The sequence below is a fragment of the Lagenorhynchus albirostris genome, chromosome 15 (genome assembly GCF_949774975.1).
Source record: "Lagenorhynchus albirostris chromosome 15, mLagAlb1.1, whole genome shotgun sequence".
Taxonomy (NCBI): domain Eukaryota; kingdom Metazoa; phylum Chordata; class Mammalia; order Artiodactyla; family Delphinidae; genus Lagenorhynchus; species Lagenorhynchus albirostris.
This window is the reverse complement of record NC_083109.1, coordinates 18626947-18644921: the sequence shown is the minus strand read 5'-3', so window position 1 is coordinate 18644921 and position 17975 is coordinate 18626947. Positions and strand designations below refer to the sequence as shown.

Genomic DNA, 17975 nt, shown 5'->3' with positions numbered 1-17975 from the left:
AAGTAAACGTTAGTTTAACCTTGTTCTTGAGGAGCCTACAACAGTCCAATCGTGAAATAAGGCCAGCCACAAGAGAATCAGAGCACAGCAGACGGCCGTGGGGGTTAGGGGCGGGTGGCTGAAGGTATGCAAAACAGAGTGAAAGCCAAGGACAGGCACAGAGAAGCCCACCACATCTGAGGAGATGCTGCAGTGAGGGTTACAAGAGTACCTGCCACTGTGTCGACACCAGGCAAGAGTGAAGGCGAGCTACTAAAGCAGAAGCCCGGTTTACAGGTACTTCTGTAGGAACTGATCTCCATGTAAGTTGTTTAAAAAGAGCAACGAGGGCTTCCCTGGTGGTGCAGTGGTTGAGAGTCTGCCTGCCGATGCAGGGGACACGGGTTCGTGCCCCGGTCCGGGAGGATCCCACATGCCGCGGAGCAGCTGGGCCCATGAGCCATGGCCGCTGAGCCTGTGCTCCGCAACGGGAGAGGCCACAGCAGTGAGAGGCCCACGTACAGCAAAAAAAAAAAAAAAAAAAGAGCGACGAGAACACAAACAGCATGTAAAGTAAATACTACTTTAGAGAAGGTAAGAGGAGGCTGTGCGTTCCCACTGCTGGGCCCTGCACAGAGCATCTCTGGAAGAACCCAGTTAACAGTGGTCGCCTCTGGAGAGGGAAACAGGGGCGCTGGAATGGGAGGAAAACTTACTTTTGACAAAAAATATTAGTTAACACGTGTATGTATTACCTACTCAAAAGGTGTTTAAATGACGAGGGGTTGAGGCCTCTAAAAAAACATAGTTTCTTAGATCTGGGTTGGAAGCGCCACTGTGGGCTTCAGTTGTAGGTGGCAACATAAAAGCTCGAACTCTTAGATGGGAAAGAACCCTTACTTTTCTGCCATACCATTCCTTACCTCAGCTGTCAATCAACTCAATTTCGAGATGTTTTTTCAAAGCTCAGAGAATGAGAACTCTAAGAATTTGCAATCGTCCCTGATCCTTCTGCCTAGCTGGCAGTAGCTGACGGCCTCCTTAGCAAGAACTGGAAAGAGGTTGTCTTAGGTATAGGATTCCTGCCCGCCTGGATCTACCTCAATCAGAGGAAGGCTTCCAGAAGACGTAAGATACAGCTGTGTCTATATCTCCAAAAAGAGGCAAAGGTGTTGACATCGGGCAGTATCTGCGGCACAGGAGAACAGAACTGAAAGCCAGTAGTATTCACCTATACTGCAAATGAGAAGTAAATCAACTCAGAGGACGGACAGACAACTCCTCTTAGAGAGCCACTTCCTCGCAGGCTGAGATGATAACCCCAGGTGGCATCTGACCTCACAGGGAAGGAGATCTGGAGCTGGTCTGTGACACCCTTCACTTCAGCCAAACAAAACCTATTAAAACTTTTGGCTGGCGGTATTCCCTTTTCTTTCATTTCCTTCTTCTTCTAGAAAACTATTCTCTTGGTATGAAATATACTTCCAGAAAGTGCATTTTGCATAAATGTACAGCTCGATGAATTTCCACATACCAAACGCACATGTGTATCCAATATCCAGATCAGGAAGCAGAACATTTCCCCGGAAGGCCCCCCCGGTAGGCCCTTCTGGTCACTATACCCACTCTGAACACACTGTCACTGTCCTGACTTCTTAGAGCTTAGATTCGAAGCAGCTGCTTTTTAACCTTTTGAAGTTCTTTTGATAACAACTTCACGCCCCTAAATACTACATGTACTACTAATTACGCAAATGCTTTGAGTACTCACTATCTGTCAGCATGTATCAGCTCACTTAATCTTCATAACGATGCTGAGGTAGGAACTATTATCCTCATTTTTAAAATAATTCACCTGCAGGTAAGTAATGGGGCCAGGATTCAAATCCAGGCAGTCCTGACCCCAGAACCTTTCTTGATATTGGGTGATATCACACTGATATTGGGGTGGCAGTAAATTTGCTAATTAACAGAGCCCACAATTCTAGAAGCTCACAGTCCAGTTATGCTAAAGAAACTCTGCCTGTTCTCTGGTGCACCTCAGGACAGAACCAGGACCCAAGATCAAAGGGTGGAAGATTCAAGGAAGCGGATTTTAGATTCAATATACAGAAGGACAATTAATTAGAATCATCTGGTAATTGAATGAGTACTGCTGAGAAGTGGTAAACTCCCATCACTAGGAAGGCTCGAGCAGAGGCTGGAGGAGTCCCTGTTGGGACACTGCCCACAGAATCCCCACGCTGCGTGGGAGGAGCTGCAAGACCCCTGCCGGCTCTGAATCTCTTGGCTGCTGAGCCAGGACTAAAGAGGACAGTACTCTCCGTCAGATTCAGATGAATAAACAGCAGTCAGCTTCTTCAAACCCAGAGAAGTGCTTTACTGCATTATTCTTTGATTCTCGGGGTAAGGCCCGCACTCAGGAAAGACCTTGGGGCTGGTGGTTAGAAATGTTAAGGAATTCCTCAAAGGTCACAGTTAGTTCGGCTCAACATCTGTGATCATCTGTGCGGGTGTCAAGCGAAGTTCTATGTTAATCTCTCCAGCTGGGGATGCGAGAGCCAAATGTTGCTGCTATGACTTAATAAGGCAAAACCCGAGTCCTTCGTGCTGCTCTTCATCGTTTACTGAATAGATTCTGATTCTGTCATGGCTACAAGCACCGCCATTCTCCAGCCTACGAGGCTGACGGCCACAGAGTTACCTGCTTTCTGTATTCCTCATCACACGTGATGGATTCTTCTTCAGTCACAGCTCTCGTATTTGACCCTTTCTCCCCAATTCTACAGTCAGCACCCTAATCTAGGTCATCACGATCAATACTTAGTATTATGACAGAACTCTCCTAGTTGGCCATTCAGCTCCAGGTAAACACCTACTCCATCTTGCAAATTGTTACCGGATTAATTTTTCTCCCCCAGTATCACTTTTTATCATGTCTCACTTGTTCAAGAAATATGGTTGCTTAGTACTTACAACAGACTCCTCAATGAGCCTGCCATACCAGGTCTCCCATCAAGGAGCCCTCGTCCCTGCCAGCTTCCTTTCTGCTCCCTCACAGTGACTCTGATCCAGTCAGTGAACATGCCGTTGGGTCCTGCCCCAGCCAGGCTCTGCTATCAGCAGCAAGGGCCCTTTAAGTCTTGTCTTGAGACCTACTGCCCCAGAGAGCTTGTACCTTTGTGTGCGGTAGTTTTTATTACAGTATTGGGCATGAGACCTACCTTCAAATATTTGGAGGGATCAAAGGACAGGGTTAGACTTCAGCAGTAAAGGAAAAATAACCACAACCCAACAACTACAGAACCATTAGGTTGATGCTACAGGGAGGAAGAAAAGACCTAGCAAAACATCTTGATTTACAGGATAATACACTCTTTATAACCAGAGGTGTGCAAGCTGAGGCCTTCTCACTGCCTACCAGGAATACTGAGGAGGTAAGTCTTGCCTGGCCTAGGAAGCTGGGCTAGATGGTTGCCAAGGGTCCTTTTACTTCTAACAGATACACTGTACAGCGATGCAAGTACCCACATGCAAACCTGTCATTGTTTCGTGGCTGGGTGCCCTAACTCCCCCAAACTAAACTTCACAAGAACAGTTTCATTTTCTATCACTTTCTCCTTTATTTTCGCCTGCCCCACCCCAGCTCTTAGCCTCGGGATATAAAGAATACTATCTCAAATGAATGTCCACCAAACACCGGGAGGCCATGAATGTCAAAGCAAATCTGAAGAGGAAGCAACCTGGCAAGCGGGTACGGCTGAGAGCGGTGGCCACCAAGGCCAGTCTTCTGCTCTCCCTGATGTGCCCTCAGGGGTGGAGGGAGGGAGAGGAAAAGGAGAGTGAGCAGTGAAATCACCAGCGTCCTCTGTGGATTTTGAGAGTCAGGTCAGAAGATCCTGTACGAACTGCTCTGGTAAGAGAGGCCGGGTTCCGGGGGAGAAAAGGGATGATTAAAGGAGGTAGAGAGGCTTCAATGCGACTGAACCCTGACCCAGTTTCGAGCACACAGCCTTTCCGCCTTTCCAGACCTTGCACGGTGGTACAGGGGCATCAAGTGGCCTCCCACAGCCCTGTGGGGGGTCCCAGGAAGCCGTGCTGTCAGAGCGGAGCTGCCACCAGGGGTGAGGGGGGCACACTCACTTGTTGCAGTGCTGTTTGAGGTGCTTCTTGTAGCCATCATCGTGCAAGACCACCTCGGGGTTGCAGGTGGCCAGCCAGTCTGCGTTCTTTAACTCCGGGAGCAGCAGCTGGTTCTTCGTTTTCTTCCCCTTCCTCCCTCTGGGGACTGGAGCGGACAACCCTGAGACAGAAAGGTACGGAACATGAGCCGAGACGGCTTAAACGCAGCTGTCGGAACAGAGCTGGGCTAGGGTGGCAAAGAGGCAGCCAGGCTATGCACGGTGGCCCTGGACGACAGGCCCCACTCCTCCATCCCCCAGGCAGGGATGGCGAGGAGACAGCCAGTCCCCTACTTAGTAACCCCTAGGACCATTCAGTCAGGCAGCAAGAATCTACCGAGTGTCCTGCAGGATCAAGAAAGGTGTAGCAGGGCTTCCCTGGTGGCGCAGTGGTTGAGAGTGCGCCTGCTGATGCAGGGGACACGGGTTCGTGCCCCAGTCCGGGAAGATCCCACATGCTGCCGAGGCCGGGCCCGTGAGCCATGGCTGCTGAGCCTGCGCTTCCGGAGCCTGTGCTCTGCCCAGTGGGAGAGGCCACAACAGTGAGAGGCCCGCGTACCGCAAAAAAAAAAAAAGAAAGGTGTAGCAGAACCTGTGCCCGTGGGGACCTCACAGCCTAGCCGGGGCAAAGGAATGCTCGGTCTGAGACGTGAAGGTGAGCTGTGTCTCAGCACAGGGAAGGAGCAGTACAACGAAACGCACAGACAGAGGTGGAACTGAGGCAGGGCACGCTGTGTGAGTCCCCATATCAGAGAAGGAACCCCTGTGACACCCAGGTTAGTGGGCAGGACCGGCACGTGGGGAACTTCAAGAGGGCCCACCTGCACTTAAACGAAATATCACAGCTAACACTGGATGATTCTGAGGGAGAATGGACATGGAAAACACCAGCATCCTTTCCCACAGGTAGCCTTCTGGAAATACACCCGAGGAAGAGATGTGCCCAAAGCACGGCAACGTGGGCCCACATGGGAGGGGAGCGGGAACCACAGGGTCTGCGCTTCTCGGCTACGGCCCGTGCCACCCCTCACCTGAGTGGTTCTGGAGGGTCTGGGCCTGCCCATCTTTGGTAGGCGTGATCAGTTCCCAAATGAAACTCTTGATCTTCTCGTCCCCCTTGTAGTGCTTGACACAGTACACCAGCAGGGCCCGGCAAATCATCTCCATGTCCTTCTCGTTCAGATGCCACTTGAATCGTCCATGGGTCAGAATGTCCTTCCACCGGCCCCAGCTGAGAGTGGAAATACAGAATGGTGTTAGAGGGCGGAAGGGCCACGCATGCCTTCAACATTGTAGGACAAACAGGAGCCGAGTGCTTCTCGACCCCTGCTGGGCTTCCTGATCACCCTGAGGGCTTTGTCCTGAAAGACCTTCGAGGATCGCATACTGTAGCACACCAAATGTCACTGAGGTGACCTGGACACTGGACACAGAGAGCTTCATACGACCACTAGAATGTTAAGAAGGGAGGGATGAAAATATCTGGAGCGAGGAATAAGTCTGGAATTAAAACAGAGTCCAGGACTTCCCTGGTGGCACAGTGGTTAAGAATTCACCTGCCAATGCAGGGGACATGGGTTCAATCCCCGGTCCAGGAAGATCCCACGTGCTGCGGAGCAACTAAACGCGTGCGCCACAACTACAGAGCCTGCGCTCTAGAGCCCGCGAGCCACAACTACTGAGCCCACGTGCCACAACTACTGAAGTCCGTGCGCCTACAGCCCGTGCTCCACAACAAGAGAAGCCACCGCAATGAGAAGCCCGCGCACTGCAATGAAGAGTAGCCCCCACTTGCCGCAACTAGAGAAAGCCCGCGCGCAGCAACGAAGACCCAATGCAGCCAAAAACAAATAAAAATAAATAAATCTATTAAAAAATTATTAAAAACCCAACTGACTCCAGCTGCAGTATTTGAAAGCAATGGTGAGCTCCCAGAAGCTAAACCCTCTACTTCTACCAGAGCCAGAGCCCTGCATGAATCATGCCTTAACTCTAACATCTGCTACACTGATTCCTTATATGTCCTTGGGGGAAAAAGGCAGGAAATCAGTACCAGGCAGTAAATTAGTACCAGAGCTCTGCCGTGACAAGCATATGAGAAAATCACGGCCCGTCTACAACATGGCAGCAGAGTGCAGTGACTGAGGGGGGCCACGGGCAGAAGGCACAGCTCCCTCTTCTGCCAACAGACCCTCCATCAGCCCAGACCCCAGAGGTGAGTGGAGAGACACACTGGACAAATCTCAGGGACTGAACCACAGAGGGGAAAACAACAACAAGAACAAACAGGTGAAGCCAATACCCACCCAAAGATGAGCAGGTTCTTCTCCACCCGGAAGCACTCGGCTCGGAGGTAGCGTCTGGTTTTGTCATTGAGGCGCCTGGACCTCGTGGGCCTCTCATCAGAGTCACTGTCCAACTCTGAAAACTCCATGAGCTCATCCTCCTCAAAAGAGTTGTAGTGTTTGGTCTGCTTCCTCACGCGCGGGCGGTCGATCACTAAGCTTTCCTGGAAACAAGAGAGGACTGCTGGGGAGAAAGTCCCCTTCACTCTCCCTGTATCACAATGCAGATCCTGCTGCTGTTCCTCAGGACACATTTGGGAAAGAACCACCCCCATCTCGTCCTCCAGCAGGAAAGCCTCTTCCCAGCACACCTGCCGTGTCCACGACTAGCAGAGGGGACACTCTGGGACTTGATGAAGTTGGTGTGTCCCTCCGCCCCCAGTGCTGGCCGCCCCCATCTGCTGGTTTTGCAGTCTAACAGGGGCCTGGGCAGGCGAGGCCCCCCAGCGCCAGAGTGGCCTCCTGTTCTTGCCAAGAAGGGTGGGAGTGGTGCACCCCAGCTGTTGTGCCCGGCATGAGGAGGCCGCCTGTGCTCTGGAGACAGGAGGAGTCAGAGAGTTCCATCTGCTCAGCAACTTTTGGAAGACGAACACAAGTTACTGCCACTTCATTCTGTCTTCCACTGGTGCCACTAACCTTTTGTCTTTCATGGAAAAGATAACCTCTAGCTCAGGAAACTCACCCATTCTGGCGGCTCCCTTGGCCAAGACCATCACTTCTCTGGTCTCCATCACTTCATGCTTCTCGCCCCTCCCCCCATGCCTCTTCCCAAAGCTCAGCTAAGCTCCTGCATACTGCCTCAGGGCAAGAGCTTTTTCTTCCCCCTCTTGCCCACTGTCCTGCACACAGAGTACTCCCTGACTGTGACATTGTTACACACTATAAACAGGTTATTAAGGGGACTGCAGAATCCTCCTACCAGGAGAAAAGAGGTTGGATGAAGCAACCTCTGGCGATCCTACGGAAGAATAGTTAAGGCTGGACGCTGGTTACTGAATCAGCTAGATGTAAGCAGGGACAGTCTCCTGGGTCTGTGAGTTCAACACTCACCCAAGAAGACAGGCAGAAAGTGATGTGTGCTCATCCCTGAGGGAGGTAACTGGGTCAGAGATGGAGGGAGGGGAAACTAACACGTATGGGCTGCCTCACATGGGCTGGGCAGCCACCTTCACAATGTTATCTCTAACTCTGCCAAGTGGGCGTCACCACCTCCTTTGTTCACATGTCTTTTTTCACTCTCTCAGTGAGGTCAGTTCCCCTGCCCAAAGACATACAGCTGGTCAGTGGCAGAGCCAGTATTCAAACTCTGGTTTTATTCCAAGGCCATTCTCTTTCTCATGTTCAGAAATAGGAAAATTCAAGATACTGAAAAGAATGGAGGTGAACCCAACAAACTTTTCTTCACCATGCTTTTTTCCTCTAATGTTCGTCGGAGGTAAAGTTCCTTGCATAGGAAGTGTTGAAATAGAGGAAAACGGTCACATGCCAAGGATAGGATTTTGGCTTGGGTCAGAGGGCTGATCTTGACCTGTCTGGCCAGTTCTAGTTCTAATTGTTTTTATCGAATTTTCTGGACACCCAGCAGACTGTATGCCCCATTAGGTCACTTTAAAGATAACATTTCTCAAGCTCTATGTGCCAGGCATGTTTTAAGTGGGTTACATACAGCACCTTATTTAAGAACTAAGGCTTAGGAGTAAATAATGATTTGAGCTGGTAGGAATTTACGGTCCCATAAGACACCAGTGAAATGTTCAATGAAATAAAATATTCTCAGTGCTGTACCTTCTCACTCTTTGCTTCAGTGTCCAGTTCAGCTATTTTAGCCCATTTCTGCCAAAAGTTTGGGTCATCTAAGGAAATATCCGTTCTGTTTCCTGAAGCCACAAAGCTAGCCTGTGAAGAAGAAAGAGCCAATAAACTGTACTTGAACACAAATTGTAAAACACCTGTGTGATCTCAAATGCACCAGAGACTCAAGAATATTCTCCATCCGCATTCAAAATCAAAACCCCTAACAGAGCTGCCAAAATGAAAGTGAAAATCTTGAAGCTATTGTTTTAAAATTTTATTTTAAAGGTGGGGTGAGGATATTACAATTTCAACCTACAGGATCATTTTTTATAACTTAAACTCGGAAGCAGGAGGACAACCCCTGGGAGATGATGGCAACGTATGTCCAGTTGCCCGTGAAACGGCTGATTCTTAAAACTTCCCTGGATATAGATTTTCTTTCAGTTCACCAATCCCCAGGTTTCCACTCTGGGCAAGGCCCTGGCTGGGCCATATGAGGAGTACAGAGATGAGCTATGCCTCTAAAGCACAAAATGTCCCTGAAAAAGCCCTTCCCCCATAAGCCACCAAACAGGTGATTTGATCACACAGGTCATGAAGCTCACAGAACCTACGGTGAGAGAACCTGAGAGTGATCTGACAAGTGGTCTGGTTAGTTGAGTTCTAAATCCAGCGACCTGACGGGCAGAGGAAAAAGGCACCTAGACTAGAAGCTGGGAATCTTGAATAAAATCTCTTGTCTCATGAAATGAACAAAGTACGTGTTCACTGGAATTTCAACTCCCAGATCAAGGAGTGCTCTCCAAGGGACTCGGGATGACCATTCGAGGGTTCTGGAGCAGTCTCCGTGAATAGTGAAGAAGGCAAACTGCAAACCCAAGTGTCTATCCTGCCCACGGAAGATCAGCTCCAAGGATTCACAGTGGTGATTTCTTTTCTAGATTGTGACCCATTATTCAAAGCCTCTCTAAGAACCTGCATCTTCAGGGTGGCACACAGAACAGTTGTGTAGCCAGACCATTTCAACGGTTTGCATTTAGACAAACAGAAGCCGGGCTAATGAGGGTCAAAGAATAAAGACTCTTCTTTCCACTGCCACCCCACGTGGACTCTGCGGAGAGGGCCTTATACCTTGGCAAAAGTGGATCCTTTCCCTTCAGACTGGATGGTGATGGTGTGGGTTCTCCTCTGCAGAATCTGGTCTATGTCTTCTTCACAGAACTTGGAGCCTTCGTCTTCCTCATCCATTAAGGCACCATAAGCACCTTTCCGGAGCAAGTCCTCTACCTCCATTTTTGAAAGCTGCTGTACCTGGACAGGTCACCAAAGGCTACTCACAAAGTGGGAAATGCACAGGAGAAAAACAGCCTGAAATCTGACCTTCATGATTCAGTACCCAGTTCCTCCACTAATTGCACATGTCAGAAGACTAAAGACACAAGATTTAGAAAATGAAAACCCAGATAGACACTCAAGAGAATGATGGGGAGGGCAGGCAGACAATCCTCCAGGGAGCTCTGGAATAAAACCCAGCACACGACCCAGTGGCCCTAACATTCCTCAGGATGCTGGTTATTATCAAGTGTCACAAACCATTAAAACTATGCACCACTGAAGAGAATATATTTCATGTTTATTTTATGTTTTAGTTTGAGTCTGTATCTTTAAAAACCTCCAGATGTACCAAATGAGCTAAAGAATAATGAGTTATTCATTATTAAATAAATACAACAGTATTGGAAATGATGTCATTTCTTAACTAAAGAAAGGATCCCATGCCAAGTGTTATCTTCTCAACTGCTTGTTGAAAACAGGAAATGGGAGTTCAAAACACCCTTTCCTGGTTCTAATTAAGAATCTGGTTCTCTTTATATCAATCACAGGAGGGAATTCCATGACTCCCAGCACTGGTAACTTGAAGTATTAAACTTAGCAACATACGCATAGCTAAGAGGATGTAGAACATCTGGACTAAAGACAACTCAGAAGGGCCAGAGATTAAGGAGATATTCGGCTTTGTTTGCCTAGACTTTAATACAATTCAAGAATCTTAGCAGCAATTTTTATCCCCTCTAGAGGGGAAAAGAAGATTGTATTAACTGCCATAGTTCAAGCTGATCCTTCATTCATTCATTTTTTCATTGATCATCATGCATTGAATGTCTTTAACATGCCAAGTACTGTTAGGGGTGCCGGGTAAGATAAAATAGCTCACCTTCAGGGAGCTCGAAGTCTGTAGTATGAGATAAAAAGCATGGTGATAATTTAGAGTTAAGCGTTAAGATCTACTGATTTCCAACAGGCAATGTGTAAAACTCTATTTACTGAAATGTTACTGCATGTTGGGCAATCCTACCACCCAACTGCTCCTACAGATTCCTTTACTCATCTATAAAATGCAGAGACCTGAACCTGAATTACCCTCTATTGCAGGGAATTACCCATTAAAGATGTGCGGCCTGACTCAATTTAGTGAAAGGGAACCTTAAAATGGCTGTAGGAATGAAGAATTCAGAGAGGCCCTGGGCTGCATGATAAATTCTTCTCTAGGCTCGAAAGCAGGTACCAGCATACTCACTCCATTCGTGCTGCCTTTTCGGTTGATGTCCTGAAGGACAGCCTTGTCCAGACCCAGCTTCAGGCTGGCCTTGTCAAACATTTCCCGCTCGTAGGAGTTCCGTGTAATGAGGCGATACACCTTCACGGCTTTACTCTGGCCTATCCGGTGACACCGGGCCTGAGCCTGGGAAGGAAGGAGGGTCACACACATCGTGTCACCAGACAGAACGGAAGCAGCCCAAGGAACGGGGAAATGCTTATATTCCACGTGGGGAGAGTGGCTGGCTCTCACAGTTACGAGTCATGGGACTGATTCTGGAATAGAATTCACCCAGATGCCAGCTACCCCTTCAAGAGCACCCATTTCATTGCCCGTTATTTACTGAGTGACTGCTGTATGCTGGGACAAAGTGATGAGAAGGACCTGGCTTCCTACCCTCCCTAGCCTGTGGTCTGAGTGCAGGCACTCATTCCCAGGATGCTGTCTTGCTCTCTGGGGAAATGTCTCACCCAGAGCAAGCAGCACCACTCTTTAAGTTTTCTCATTTTAATACAGAAATTTTCATAGACGAAAGTAGAGAAAAGTATAAGGACCTCTTATGGTCAACTCTTGCTTCATCTCTGCTATGCCTCTACCCTCCAAGATTACTATGAAGCAAACCCTTGGCATCATATTGATTCATCCTCACATATTCCAATATGTATTTCTAAACATAAGGACTCTTGTAAAATGTATTACCATCGCTATACTTCAAAAAATTAATACTAAGTACTAACTATCTAGTGTTCCAATTTCCCTGCTCATCTCATAATATTTCTTTAAGTTTGATTGTTTGCATCAGGATCCCAATAAAGCCCATGCAGTGTAACTGGCTGATATATCTCTGCCTTTGATCTCTCCTATTCTTCCAAATGCCAGTTACTTGTTGAAGAGACCAGGTATCTGTCCTACAGTTTCTCACAGTCTATATTCTGCTGCCTGCACTTTGGCTGTGTCACTGAATGGATTCCTCCGTTCCCTTTATTTCCTCTAAACTGGAGTTATACCTTGAGACTTGATCAGGTTAAGATTTTACCTTTGGCAAGTGTAATCCATAGTTGGTGTATAAATTTCCATCAAAAGGTACATGATGTCTGGTTGTCTTTCTTTTGAATTGATGATCATTGCCTAGATCCATGATTTCATTAGCGGTTACAATTCCCCTCATCAATTTTTTTGGTTACCCTGATGTACAGTTCATATAGGAGAGACAAGCTAAATGTCTGATTCTTTCTCTTTATTTAATCAGTTTCCAAATGAACACCCTCCAAAAGTGACTAATGAAGAGTTTTATAATTAGTTTCTTAAGGAATACAATGCAAGTATGCATTTAAGTAATATCTGTGCTATTTTTTACTGCATTGCTGTTTTATTTTTTTAATAAAATTTATTTATTTATTTGTTTGTTTATTTATTTATGGCTGCGTTGGGTCTTAGTTGCTGTGTGCAGGCGTTCTCTAGTTGTGGCGAGCGGGGCTACTCTTCATTGCAGTGTGCGGGCTTCTCATCGTGGTGGCTTCTCTTTGTTGCAGAGCACGGGCTCTAGGCACACAGGCTTCAGTAGTCGTGGCATGCAGGCTCAGTAGTTGTGGCTCTCGGCTCTAGAGCACAGGCTCAGTAGTTGTGGCGCACGGGTTTAGTTGCTCCGTGGCATGTGGCATCTTCCCAGACCAGGGCTCAAACCTGTGTCTCCTGCATTGGCAGGTGGATTCTTAACCACTGCGCCACCAGGGAAGTCCCTGTTTCTTAATGCTATTCAAATACGGCCTATGGAAAACTCCTCAAGTTGGCTCCTGAGTTCTTTTTTCTTTTTTTTTGTGGTACGCGGGCCTCTCACTGTTGTGGCCTCTCCCGTTGTGGAGCGCAGGCTCAGCGGCCATGGCTCACGGGCCCAGCCGCTTCGCGGCATGTGGGATCTTCCTGGACCGGGGCACGAACCCGCATCCCCTGCATTGGCAGGCGGACTCTCAACCACTGCGCCACCAGGGAAGCCCGCTCCTGAGTTCTTTTGACATGATTCAGTCAAATATGGAAAGGAGGAAAACTATGAAAAATTCTGGTATTATATTTGGAGGTGTCAGTATGAACTCACAGTTAGGGGTGTGTGTGTGTGTGTGTGTGTGTGTGTGTGTGTGAATATACACATAGATAAAGAAAAAGATATGGATATGTCTGTATTTATATTTGTATGTTATATCAAAGACCAGCAGTATCTAACAGCTCCCTTGCTTTCTGGTATGACAACATGTTCCATGCTCCCATTGTATATTTCCTGCCCAAACCTGGATTCAGTCATTTTTTCAAGTAGTCCAAGAGCTTCTTTCAGTGGGAAGTGGCAGTAGAGACAACAGTCTGCATGCTCTAGGGACGCTCCCTGCCACTAGGTTGGTCATTGTTCCTGGGCCTACTCAGTGGGTAAAAGCAGAAGCGTTTGTGTGTGTGTAGTGTATACGATCACGGGCACACATAAGACAAATTACATCATGAAATCATACTGATATTTTCATTCAAATTTGGGACTACGGGGTTTTAACTTCATTAACTATACATCTGTATTGCTTTTTAACCATGTTGAAAAGCTCAGTTCTTAACCATGCCAATATCATTACTCATCTGATTTATCCCGCAAATACATGAAATATCAGAAAAACGGTATCATCATGATCACCACCGAAACATAACTACTGAAAACAATGTAAGGTTTACTGCCCTCCCACACTGGGATATATCCCACCAAGAATGTACGAACTCCAGTGTTTTAAATTTTAAATACACACTGGGGCTTCCCTGGTGGCACACTGGATAAGAATCTGCCTGCCAATGCAGGAGACACAGGTTTGATCCCTGGTCCGGGAAGATCCCACATGCTGCGGAGCAACTAAGCCCGTGCACCACAACTACTGAGCCTGCGCTCTAGAGCCTGTGAGCCATAACTACTGAAGCCCGTGTGCTTAGAGCCCGTGCACTACAATGAAGAGAAGCCCCCGCTCGCCACAACTAGAGAAAACCCGCGCACAGCAACTAAGACCCAACACAGCCAAAAATAAATAAATTTATTAAAAAAATAAAAAATAAAAAAATAAATACACACTGGCAGATAAGTTTCTTTTTCACAGTGGCAGGATCAGCACTTTCTGTGTAATCTAGGACTGAGCAAATGTGTAAATATACTGAGGGTAACAGGAGCCAGGGTCTTCATTGCTGAAGAAGGAAGTTACAAATATGGAAAGAAGAAAAACTAGAACAACTCTGTGGCATTAGAATGGATTTGGAGGTATCAGTATTAACTCATGGTTATGTGTGCACATATGTGTATAAAACCACACAAAGACATGAATGTGTGTGCATCTGTTTACGTAGACACATGCATGTATATACACACATATACATATGAATGCATGTTATGTATATATATTCCCTGTGTGTGTATGTATGTAGTCTAGCTGTGTCCACTGAGAGGGCCTAGAAGAAATGGCATCCCAGTAGCAAAGAACATAACGAACCCTCAGATCTTGGTTTCTAAACTCCATTCTCCATAACAAGAGAGAACAAGGCATGTTAGAGAAATGATTAATTCCAGGGCCAGGGTAGTCAAAGTACAGGATGAGCCTGAAACATATCACTGTGCCGGAATATAAGGAAGTACTCAAAGAATGATGGAGACGCATCAAAATAACACCTGAAACCTACGAGGCTTCCGCTGGTTAGGTCCAGGACTATCTGAACATCAAAGTAAATATCGTATGGAATATAACCCACTGAATAAAAGAAGAACCCATGAGTACATACTGACATAAATAAACTAATGGGAGAAAAGGGAAAACTCTTCCTCAGAGTAGAAAGTAACTAAAAAATGTAGAATGACTGTTAGAAAATCACCACTTTGCAACCATAACAGTGATGGCTGATCCAGGCAAAAATAATCAAAGGAAACTAAAACCAGTGGGTGAAACTTTGATGAGGAACAGGATATTTACATAGTCTCAAAGCTTCTCTCCAAAGCTACTTAGTAATTTCAAAGGGAAAAATAGCAACTTCATAGTAGAGAAATCCGGCAGACGCCACTAACTAAGCTCAAAGTACTTATTATCAACAAATGGACATCATGTTCCTCTCGACATGACACACTGAGAAGACATATCACTTCGAGGTATCACTAAACCTGAACTCAATCCTGAGGAAATACAGACACAAAATAAGGGCCTATCTATAAGATATCTAGCCTGTACCCTCCAAAGACATCAAGGTCGTGAAAGGAAAAGAAAGATCAAGGCACTGACCCATTAAAGGAGACATGAGAACTAAACGAAGTGGGTGATCCTAGTTTGGATCTTGGGGGACTAACAACTATAAAGAATGTTGAAAGAAATGATAAAATTTGAATATGAACTATGGATTAGAGATACTATTCTTATTTCTTTATTCTGAGAACTGAACCCTGGTTATATAAGAGAACGTCCTTGCACTTAGGAAATACACACTAAGGCACTCAGGGGACAACTTACTCTCAGATGGTTCAGACAAAAAGTGGCGTGTGTGTGCGTGCACACACGTGTGTAGGTCTCTATGTACTCAGAGAGACAGGAGAGAGTTAGGGCAGAAATGATAAAGTAAATGAGGCAAAATGTTAGCAGTTGGTGAATCTGGATAAAGGGTATATTGGAGCTGCAAACTGAAATTATAACACAATGAAGATACTGAAAAATGAAATACAAACATTTGAGCATAACTCTTGGGGTTATGCTGTCCATATCATATAGAGCTAGGTTCAACTGTTTCATTTCGCTTTTGAATTTTAGGGATTGATTTTTCCCACATTAATTTAACCACAATGAAGGGAGTGGGAAAGAAAAAAACTAAACCAAGTAACCTTGGAAATTGGTATTTTGATTGTATACTTTAAGACCAATGACCTAAAAAACACTTTAGTCCAATATTACGCACAAGTAAATTTTTTTGTAGAATATGGGTTAGTAATTCTGAAACTACTTTATGCATATACGAAGATCGAACAAATGAGTAAATGTACTGTGTTATGACAATGAGACCAGGCTTCTCACAGCCAGAGAAAGGAGTTATGAATTCGGAAGAGTGCAGAAGGCTAGAAGGAATCCTGTGATGCTGGACTGGAATCAGAAATCTCACTACAGATGGATAGACAGGGAATAAATACAGAGGTGTGGTACCAGCGCTTGTGTCAGTATGCACATCTGTATTTCCTAGCTCTGTCTGCTCAGAGTCTAGAACCAGTAACACTCCAGTGGCAATGGGCACACCTAGTAGCCAGACCTTGGTTTCTAAATGCCATTCTCAACTAAAAGGAACCAGGGAGCCTTGGAGGAACAGTCAGTTCCATGGATATGGCAGGAAAAATGTAACATGAACCTGAGTGTCTTGTGGTGCCAGAAAATAAGAAGTGCTCACAAACTGACAGGAGCATGTCTAAAGGACAGAGGAGCCAACCTGAAGGGCCTCCTAATGACCAAATCTGGACGGCAAAATAAGCAGTGCGAGTAGTGCATTATAACCTATAACGTAAAATCGATATCCAGGAATCCATACCAATACAAATACATAAAGAAATGGGGGACAAAGGACAGCTGTTCTTTACAGTAGGACTCCAATTCCTACTGTAGAAGGAATGACTGAAATAGAAAATTACCGTTTGCCAAACACCATCGTAATAATTACTGAAGGCAAGAACCACTGATGAGTGCTAAAATTAATAGGCAAAAGTATGATAGGAAACAGGATATTTATAGCATCTCAAAATATCTCCTCCCAACATACTGACTACGTTTCAAGATAAAAATAGTAACTTTACAGTGGAGAGACCTGGCAGACACCACCTCAACCAAGTAATCAAGGTTAACATCACAAGTAATAAGACATATCGACATCATGTACCCCCTGAGAAGGATATAACATCACTTCTATGATATTCTTGCCAAAAATACATAACCTCAAATCTGATCATGAGAGAAACATCAGGCAAACACAAAGTGAGAAACAATTCTACAAAGCGGCTGGTCAGTATCCTTCCAAAGTGTCAAGGTCACGAAAGCTAAGGAAAGACAGGAGATGTCACAGATTGGAGGCGGCTAAGGAGTTGTAACTTCTAAAGGAGATGTGAAATCCTGAATTGGATCCCAGACCAGAAAAAAGAACACCGATAGAAAAATGAAGGAATTTGAACAGGGTCTATAGATCAGAGCACTGTACTGATATTAATTTCCTGGTTTCGATAATTACACTATGGTTATACAGAATGTTAACATTAAGGGAAGCGGGGCAAAGGATCCTAGAACTCTGCACTATTTTGCACCTTTTTTAAAGTTTAAAATGATTTCAGAATAAAAAGTTTTTAAAGTTTTGTTTTATAACGCTATAAAATACTTAGGATGGTTCCAAAGTCAAATATACAAAAAGGCATATTCAGAAAAACTAGCTTCTATTCGTCACTTCCCTGTTCCCTCACCGCCTCCCCCCAGGAGGTAACCATTTAAAATCTTTCCATGGCGGGGAGACATGACAGACAGACAGACAGACAGACAGCCTTTTTAGATAAATGCTAGCATACTATACATACTTTTTCCACCTTATTTTTTTTCACCCAACAATATATCCAGGAGATGACTCCATAGCGGTATGTAGAGATATTCCTCATTCTTTTATCAAAGCTGAACATACCGTTTTAGGCAGCAAGTCTCCTACTGATGGACAACTAAGTTCTTTTGTTTTTGGCTATTACAACTAGTTGCCACACCTTCTTTTACTATCTTTAGTGATTGTAAATCTTCATTATTAGGAGAAAATCTGATGGATAGCTCTGGTAAATGAAGGAAGTGATCAAGGTAAATAATATGGTTTGTGGAAACTGTAAGGCAGTAATAATATGTGCTCATTAAGTACTGACACTGATTTTCTTTGTTTTGGCTTACCTGGTGTTGAGGGCAAATTACAAGAGGGAGTTTAAGAAATATTCTGAGCAAAGGTCTAATAGAGGAGAGCTACAGACATCACTAATTTATTACCTTCTTGGAATCCATATCCCCATTTGTCCTCAATACCAGAACC

General features: G+C 45.6%; 1 protein-coding gene across 1 annotated transcript in view; it reads right to left on the bottom strand.

Annotated features, from left to right (window-relative positions):
• Positions 1 to 17975, bottom strand: part of CHD6 (chromodomain helicase DNA binding protein 6) — a 211562-nt gene that overhangs the window by 45207 nt on the left and 148380 nt on the right. The window contains exons 20-25 of the mRNA XM_060122500.1: positions 10878 to 11042; positions 9431 to 9610; positions 8291 to 8401; positions 6467 to 6669; positions 5192 to 5391; positions 4123 to 4282 (exon numbers count right to left, since the gene is read on the bottom strand). Of these exons, the coding sequence (XP_059978483.1) occupies positions 4123 to 4282; positions 5192 to 5391; positions 6467 to 6669; positions 8291 to 8401; positions 9431 to 9610; positions 10878 to 11042 (1019 nt within the window). The remainder of the gene's footprint in view (positions 1 to 4122; positions 4283 to 5191; positions 5392 to 6466; positions 6670 to 8290; positions 8402 to 9430; positions 9611 to 10877; positions 11043 to 17975) is intronic.